Below are 9,072 nucleotides of genomic sequence, written 5' to 3' on the forward strand. Positions count from 1 at the left end.
ATTAGTGTAAGCGTGCAACAGTCGCGCCGCGAAAGCAATGGCGCCGGCAGCGTATGGTTGGACGTAGGATTTGGACGGTGAAAAAGAGTATAGAAACATTAAGAATTTGGTAGTAAATAGATTTCGTATTTAGTTAGCATTATATTTTATTGAAACGCTTCAAGTGCCTGTGGCGCGCGTGTTCGCGCCTGTGTGCATTTGTGCATTGCGTTCGTGGCCGTATGTGCGCTCGTGCCTTTGTTCCTGCGTGTGCGCGCTAGCGTTCATGTATGGGCTAGCGAGTTCACGGCAACAAAGGTCATAGATAAAAATGTCAATATGTGCTATATATCACAAGTGCTACGGCAAAGAAAAAAAATCAAAGGAATTCGCATGCATACACATTCTTGGTGAAGGGCGTCTAACGGCTGCCCTCCTCACTTCTTTCTCTTTTCCTCCCACGAATCTGTCCAGCAGCAGTGACACGCGGCTGCCTGACTGACAGCCGTGAGGATATGTGCATGGACGAGGTCTCATCGCGCAGATGCTACTGCTCAACGGACCTCTGTAACGGAGCGCCAGAGGCGACACCTGTGTCCATGCTACTGCTGGGAATCAGCGCCACCGCTATCCTGATTCTGATTCGACAGTGAGGCATTTATTTGCGCCGAGGGAGTGCGAACAAGACGTGTAGATAGTTGTTCACATAAATATATATTACGAATTTTATTATTAACTTCGATTAAAGATTCGCGATCTTCATCGAATTTCGAGATACATTGCTTATCAAAACGATTGCAACGCGTACACACTTTGCGTACTTCTTGGATCCACATATTTCTTTACATTTCTAACGCACTTCACGTCGTTTACGCAATTTACCACTTTTATGTAACTCTTATGCTGCAAATGCATATTAAACGGCAGTTAAGTTATTATGGATAATTACTATGAAGTACCTCTAAATAAACGTATGTATCGTAATCTTTGCAAAAGATTTTTGCATTACTTGACAATAACCTTTTGTTTATGAAAGAGTAATAACTAATAACAGCAAGGAAATGACATTATGTGCTATATACGTACGTTAAAACTTATAGAGAATTATCAGGTATAGAATCGCTATACTGACATTACTGTAATATATTACCAGCAAAAAGTTTTCGTGAAAAGGATATATTATCTACTACATTAGGTCCCAAGCTTGCACAGTGCAGGGCGACTTCGGTTATAATGAAAATGCATATTATGATATATATATATATATATATATATAATATATATATGTGTGTGTGTTGATAGTGCAGTGATGTGTGTGTGTTGATAGTGCAGTGTATAGCACACCTTATAGACCGTTGTGCTTGCACCAAACATTTTGTGGATTCTAATGTACCCCACCACAATATTTTAACACAAATACAATTATTATTATAGACATATCTCTGTGAATTTATCGTCTATATTGCAGCTGCTAGTATGTACACTGTACACATCAAACAATAATTAGACCAATGCGATGTTTATAGAAAAGCTAGGTATAGTTAGCTTCATTGCAGTATTGCAATGCGTAAAGCATACACGAGTATTGCAAGTAACTAGCTTCCATATATACAACCTTTCAACTGCAAATATTTTCAGTAACAATATTATCAATATATGATAAATTGGGAAGAGTGGCACGTGAACATATGGCTGAACATATGGTTGCTTAGCCTTTGGTCTTTCACATCAGCTTGGTGTACCAGACTATTGCGCAGAAACAGTGATGCTGTGACGTAGGCAGTTCAGCATTCAACAATGAAAGTAATGCATCCCAATTAACCTAATACGAAGCATATGCAGACGCCACCAATACGGCCATAATAAATAAAGGTATCCATAATCGCCTGTATTTACTTTGTCATTTATTGGGCTGTTTAGCCGGACGCATGTGTATAGAAAGCGACCAGCAGATGTGGAAACGTACACACGGGCACTCACTGTTTACATATAAGCGCTGGATTTTCAGCAAACAGAGCAACAGTTGGCGCCTGCTGAAGAGATATGTAATTATGAACTTTACAGAAAGGGCAGCTGTAGTAAGGTGAATAAAGTAATGGAAGGATGGGTAGAGGAAGTGAAGGAAGTAGATGAGGGCAGGGAAATACAAAGAGAGAAATCGTGGCAAAGGAAGTGGTGGAAGGAGGGGTAGAGGAGTTGGAGGAGGGGAGGGATGGTCATAAAGGCAATGAATAAACAAGGATAGTAGGATGTTTAATTTAGGCAGTGGTGGTGAAAGAAAAGGATCACAGCATCAACAACCTCAATATTTCTCCTTTCCTTGCCCTAAATCCACCAACTCTACCCCTTCCACCACCACAACCCCTGTATTTGTCTTTTCCTAATCAACCTCTACTTCCTCCATCACCACCTCTACCCCCACCACTTTTCCTTCCTCACATCCTTAACCTCCCCTCCTGCGAGTAATTTTCTGGCACAATTCAGTGCTAATATCTTCTTGGTGATATTTCCTTGCTAATAAATCCTTACTGATAACTTCTTGGTGACAATTCCATGCTGACAAATCCTCACTAATAACCTCTTCATGATTCAAACTTCTTGTTGATAACCTCTTAATGATAATTCCTTCCTGATAACTCCTTGGTGATAACCTCTTCATGATAATTCCTTCCTCATAACTCCTTGCGGATAACTCCTCAGCCACTGACTAGTAAAAACAGGCGCCCCTGAGCCCGTGGCGGCAGCCGTAGCGAAAACCCCGATCCATCCGCCGCTGCCGTTGCCTCGTCTGCCACATCATCCACCACTACCGTGTCAGAAGTTGATGACGCCAAACAGCGTGGGCACCATGCGCAGCGCGTCGAGCTGCGCGCGCAGCGTCGCGCCGTGACCTCGCGCGACCTCGACCTCACGCTCCAGCCTCGCCTCGTCCTCGCGCGCCGCCCGCGCCTCCTCCAGCCGCCACGTCTTCACGTGCCTCAGCCGCTCCACGTTGAGCCGCAGCTCCCGCGCCTCGAGCGCCTGCCCGCGCGCAAGCTCCCGTATCGCCCGCGCGTGCTCCTCTGCGCTCGGCGGCGATGGTGGCTCGGCGGCGGCATCCGCCAGGGGGCGCCGGCGGTCGACGGCGCGGCTCTCCGCCTCGAAGTCGCTCGTGATGGTGGCGAGGTGCTGGCGTCCGAGCGCGTGCTCGCGCCTGTTGTGGCCGCTCGTGAAGCGCAGGTGACAGACAGGGCAGTAGAGAGGGTCCTCCTCCTCCTCTTCCTCCTCCTCCTCCTGCTGCCCCTGCTTCTGCTGCTGCCGAGGAAATGCATGGGTGTTAATCACGAGAGATTATTAACATTTATCATGTATATTAATCATTAACACATGTACACTCATGTAGTACATAAACTCTGCGTGGTTAGTACGAATAATAACCATAAGAAGGTAACGTCATAAACACATATACACACATGCAGTATTACCTATTATCTAGAACAGATAAACTATAACATAAACTAAACATAAACAATTTATCGGTGGGGATATAATTATATCAGGAGTGAACAATAATAGATCTATTGTTATTCTAGATCTATTGTTATTCACTCCTGCTTATATGTATAGTATAGTTGCATATACTTATATTATATGCTATGTGTTCACGATAATAATAGTAGTAAAAATGATAATGATCTGATAATCACATTTTTGTAATAAATTTAGCTGAAGCCAAAGCGTAATTTGGTAGAGTAAAATGAGGGGCACAGACAAGTTATTGCACCCTATGATGACTATCTAACAAGTGCCGCAGAGCGACAGCGCTCATCTAACGTCTACTGCGGTGACTCTGTGGTGGAGTGGTGGGATTCTAGTAAACCCTGTTAGTCCCAAATGTGTTCACATACACGCCGAAACAGTGGAATGCACAGGGATGGTATCAGGAACCTTCTCAAAAGAATGTTCGTTGGGATCGTTATGAAAGTTGCCACGAGATGGCGCGTACGTTTAAGTGTCTTCAGATTAAAGATGGAAGCTCCCATCATATGTAGTAGCAACAACTATCTGCAAGACAGAATAGGTAAGCACTTCATCCATTTACGCTACGCAAGCCCTACAGGCTGCAATAGACAGCTGCCACCTGTAACCAATTAACGCAGGCAAAAACTACACAGTACCATAACACATGCACTGGCAGTAGCCACTGGCATGGCATACGTTACATGTAACATACTGACAGTACAGAATGCCATATAAATTATACGATTTAAGGAGCATAAACCTTCTTTTAACCAAATTTAGCTTTTGAAATTTCAGTGTGACATTGTAGCCTCATACATCCAGGCATGTATAGATTCTACTAGCGAACCCCGGCAGTCAAATTCTTTCTAAACAGAGCAGTCAACAAATCCATGTTTAACCCTCCTCCTTGAGGGTCAAAAGGTTATCTGACACTTACTCTTCGCATGTCAGCAGAAAGTAGATTTCATGGTCCTTTCAATAATGCCATAAAAATGCTAGTCACCCGCTGAAAACAAAAAAGTTTTTCAATCGCTCCGTCACACCATGTCCTTAGAAAATGTCGAAAATCTGCCCTGTGACCATTGACCTTTGACCTGTGAACTCCAATTTCGGCACAGGTGATGGCTTTTCCTACCATGATACTATACACGACTATCACGAGCCTAGGTCGAGCCGTTAGATTTGGCCGCAATTCTGCATTTCCTCCCTATACCTTAAGTTAAGGAGTGAATGTTCCCTTTCTTTTACACCTCTTGACTTGACCCTTTGACCGCCCCAGCTTCGACATCCCAACTCGTTTTCGATTACCCCCCACGTCCCGAATATCGTGACCGTACGTCGAGCGGTTAAGATTTGTGCCCAACTGTTGACACGGACGGCGCTCGACGTGACGCGACGACGGACGATCATGGCGATTCTACAAGCTGCATCTGACTATGTCAGATGAGCTAAAAATATGGAGAAAATGGCTGTTAAAAAATAGCTTATTTGATAGAAAGCGGATACAAATAAGCATACATTTGCTAAGTCATACCCTCACATCTCACACTTATAGTGTTACAGAGGATAGGTAAGACAACTCACGTTTTGTCCGACTTCTGCAGAGCTGTTGCCGCTGGCACGGTGTTCTCTGTCTTACTGCTGCCTCACCCTCCCAATCAATGAGAGACTGCAATTGCGTTCTCTTCATGAAGGCTTGTATTTCCGTCGACTCCTGGTACGCTTTGACTTCCTCTTCGTACCGTTTTTTGTCAACCTCGGCCTCAAACAAAGTACCTCTGAACAAGCAGTCATACGTCACATAATGTCTATTACATTAGAAATGGAAGGTATTGCTTTCCATTTAGTTTATGCAACTCTATTCGTGTACATAAAACACATGTGCAGAGTTGCAAGTGGCTTGTGTCTTGTCCTAAACTCGAAAACGCCCTGAGGAACTGCTATAATTGTCTGTTTGTGGTAGCAGACAATAAATGTACAAAGTTAATGTACTGTCAGGTATACCAGATACTACAACACTTTTAGCAAGCCTGCTTCCATGTTCTTGATTTTTAACTGGCTGACAAAACTACATCCAAACAATACGATATTCCATAGGACGCAACAACCCTGACATACCCTTTTCTCCTCCTTGTCCATAGATGACCATTCTTTCCCACACAGCCTTGCGACAACAGCGAATCTCAATAAAGGATTTGACTTCTGCAACTCACACCTTCTCTCTTTGAAGTAGATCACGTACCTACAATGTTAGTTAGGCATCATTACCAAATTCTGCTTCACTAGTTCAGATGGCATGGAGAGAAGAGTGCTACAGTGGATATACAATTACAGTGTGTTATCACGGCCGAAATGCTGTTAGCATGTAGTGCCACACCAGAGACTACCTTGGAGTGATGGTCACACTATGAAGATGCCTATGCCTGTGATACTATAAGGAAGAAGTCTATGGAAGGACGTACTATGAAGGGTAAATGCTTTTACCATAAGAGAAAGTGAAACCTTGAATTAAAGTAAATAGAAATACGGATGCAACACATGGAAAATGGACAGTGTCCTAGTCATGAATGATCACACAGGCATCATCATTTAAGCACTACCTTTCTTTATATACATGCATGCAACAGTGTGTCCCACTGTCCCACTATTTGTTTTTTGTATTAAGAAGTCACTGCTATGAATTCACTCAGCGGGGTCTTAGGCGGCTTCGGTGGTTCACCTTCTTGTACCGGCTGCTTTCTTCCCCTTTGGCCATCCACCTCTCTCTTTTCGCGCTGCACCGTAACACAAATAAATGCAAAAAAGAATACTAATTACTCGTCTATGTTGTATATACCTATGAGCGTTCAAGATAGAAATATCACTAATCAAGAAACCCCCCTAAAAAAGCTAATCTTACAACTAGTCTTTATCAACGCAAGATGCTTATTTATACTTCAAAACTTTGTGATTATCGCAAATTCAGGCAAGCTAAAACCAAATTAAAAAATCCTGTACCATTATCAATCTAATTCCATTAAAATAATCTTCATAACAACCAGCTGATATTTTAATTAGCTTAATAAGTCCAACGACAAGTTTGTAAGATGTGACGATCACAAGAGACCTACCTTGACATCAATCGAGCAGGTGCCAGGGTGATCTCAGGAGACATCGCTTGCTTGCTTTACAGCTATGTAACCTTGTGACACGACCATGTCACCTTGTGTAGCGTGTATGTCACCTTGTGCACACGGCCATATCACCTTGTGAGACGTGTATGTCCCCTTGTAATACGCCTATGTCATCTTGTGACACGACCCATTGTCACGTTGTGAGACGTCTATGTCACCTTGTGACACGCCCATATCACCTTGTGAGACGTGTATGTCCCCTTGTGATACGCCTATGTCATCTTGTGACACGCCATGTCACGTTGTGAGACGTCTATGTCACCTTGTGAAATGTCTATGACACCCTTGTGACACGCGGCCATGTGACTTTGTGAGACGTGTAATGTCATCTTGTGGGACATCCATGTCACATGCGTGATCGGCCATGTCATCTTGTAAGACATCCATGTCACCGTGCTGTGACGGCCATGTCACCATGTGACACGCCTATGGTCAGCTTGTGATAAGGCAACGTCACCGTTGTCTTGGATGATGTGGCTGATTAGTGAAGTCCAGTTCCCTCTCTACAAGGACAACACAATTTAACACACTAAATAACACAGTGGTGGACACTCCACAGGACGTGCGTACAACGCGCTGACGATGCCACACACCACAAGCGCACGAAACGCTATCAATATATATTATTATCGTGCACCAGCTGCACAGCTTTGCTGTTGATCCTAAGCGCTGCGGCGGCGGATGAGACGCGCAGTTTCCGCGGATATGCGCAGAGCGACCGCGAGGATGTTGAAGTAATGAAGCGCTGCTCCGCAGTGGAGACGTGCGCCAAATTCGAGGCCCCGGCGCACGTCTCCACAGCGGTCAGCCGGATGGTCTGTAGTTTTAGAAGAGTGACAATGATTATATGGACGTATATCTAGAAAATTAGAGGTTATAATATAATATTAAAAAAATGTCGCTCAGTCATGCACGAGATATAAGCCACAAGTTCCCATCTCTCGCTAAACACTACATTGGCTACTGTTCCTACGACGTGTAACAGTCGGAGAGCCTGGTCGGTTTAGCCCCAGATTAGCTGAATCAAAAAGATTAGAATTTAATATATGAATAAAACAAATATAATAGTTTATTAAAAATTCACAAACAAAGAAAGGATCGAGGTGATTAATTAGGCAACCAAGTAATAAAAAATTCACGCAAATATTCAACCTATGGATTAATATAGGAGGTTATAACGGCTATGAAAGCGCAGTCCGAACTGAAAAATGTATTAATTTATATGAAATTATTATTAAATAAAATCATTATTGTTATGTCTCCGTCGTAAGAATATATACATTTTGTATAGGTTTAAATGCTGGTTTAATAACTCAAACAACAGGTTACAACTTAAACACAACGGCATCACAGCCAGCGAGGCTGGAGCTGCCACAAACGTCTACACCGTAGCTCGCGCTGCTAGCAAGTGCCAGCACAAAGAACCGTATACGCACACCTGCTGCGTTGTCGAATGACCTACTGACGAAGCCATTTATCATGACAGCTTTGTCCGTGACAACTTAATCACATAGCGTGATTCGTATCAATTATTATGGGCAAAAGAGCAAAATTGTGGAAATCATACTATAGAACAAGAGTGAAATATGAATAACACAAATGTTTACTGAATGACGCGCTCGTTGAGTTGGCGATAGCGAGTGAAAATGCAGAATTTTCTTCTCTTTGATGCGAAATGCATCGGCCGGGCATTTCATTATTTACGAAAATCAACGGGCTTGCAGTAGGTACAGGAGTCAGCTCTCACGCCTCGTTGACGCCCCATTCATGGCCAATCAACAAATAAGGCGGGCTTATCGTGCCTACAGATATGCGAAAAGACAAAGAAAAGAACTTAGCACTGTGCGCAAAACAGCGTGTTATATTTGTATTTGTGCCAAAGCTCTATTCGTATGAAACCGTTCTAGCCTAGCAGAATGCCCTAGTTCCTGAGATCGGCGATTCCGGTCGACATGAAATATTGTACTCACAAATTTTGATCATAAAGGGGCGGCGTGGACTGTGATTGGAAGACACAATGTGCAATCCTCGGCGAGCCTCGGGATCATGGCCGGCGTTTCGTCTAGACTACTAGTTGTTTTAGTCATAGATCTAGCTAGACAGAGCGTCGTGCATGTTTGGCGGCTCTAGATTGATGTCTATAGGGAGAATAGTAAACACTGTTTTCAGTCAACCGTTCTAGGGTCATGTGATGTGTGCACCTCTCTTATTCAGTTGGTTGTGCACACAGCACACGCGCGGCGCGGCGTTGGGTGTACTTGTGTGTTGGCAGATGAGCATTTGACCGGCATTTACAGGTGATCACAGGCGAAATACAGTAGAGAAAACATTAAAGACGTTTGGTACATTTCGTGTTTATTTACCTTTTTTTTTATTGAGACGTTCCAAGTGCCTTGGATGATAGACCCTTTCACTAGGC

General features: G+C 43.6%; 2 protein-coding genes across 2 annotated transcripts in view; both read right to left on the reverse strand.

Moving 5' to 3' along the window:
• Window positions 1–457: 457 nt before the first annotated feature.
• On the reverse strand, window positions 458–5,629 carry LOC106810905. The gene is made up of 3 exons (XM_014814376.1): window positions 5,599–5,629; window positions 5,065–5,256; window positions 458–3,242 (listed from the first exon to the last, which is right to left on the reverse strand). Exons 1-3 carry the CDS (start codon window positions 5,627–5,629, stop codon window positions 2,794–2,796), a joined length of 672 nt encoding a protein of 223 aa, XP_014669862.1. The 3' UTR covers window positions 458–2,793.
• Window positions 5,630–6,623: 994 nt separating this feature from the next.
• The window catches only part of LOC106810906 (leucine zipper protein 4-like), a 3,550-nt gene continuing 1,101 nt past the window's right edge, over window positions 6,624–9,072 (reverse strand). The window contains exon 3 of the mRNA XM_014814377.1: window positions 6,624–6,682. Within this exon, the coding sequence (XP_014669863.1) occupies window positions 6,624–6,682 (59 nt within the window). The remainder of the gene's footprint in view (window positions 6,683–9,072) is intronic.

The sequence above is a fragment of the Priapulus caudatus genome, unplaced genomic scaffold, assembly GCF_000485595.1.
Source record: "Priapulus caudatus unplaced genomic scaffold, Priapulus_caudatus-5.0.1 Scaffold485, whole genome shotgun sequence".
Classification (NCBI taxonomy): domain Eukaryota; kingdom Metazoa; phylum Priapulida; class Priapulimorpha; order Priapulimorphida; family Priapulidae; genus Priapulus; species Priapulus caudatus.

What these genes read in the sequence shown, in the direction of transcription:
- LOC106810905 (XM_014814376.1), bottom strand. Translation starts at nt 5,629, where the DNA reads ATGGTCATCTATGGACAAGGAGGAGAAAAGG. An exon ending in TGGACAAGGAGGAGAAAAGG is followed by an intron (nt 5,257 to 5,598) that starts GTATGTCAGGGT and finishes GCTTGTTCAGAG; the next exon opens with GTACTTTGTTTGAGGCCGAG. An exon ending in CTGCAGAAGTCGGACAAAAC is followed by an intron (nt 3,243 to 5,064) that starts GTGAGTTGTCTT and finishes AGGAGGAGGAGG; the next exon opens with AGGAAGAGGAGGAGGAGGAC.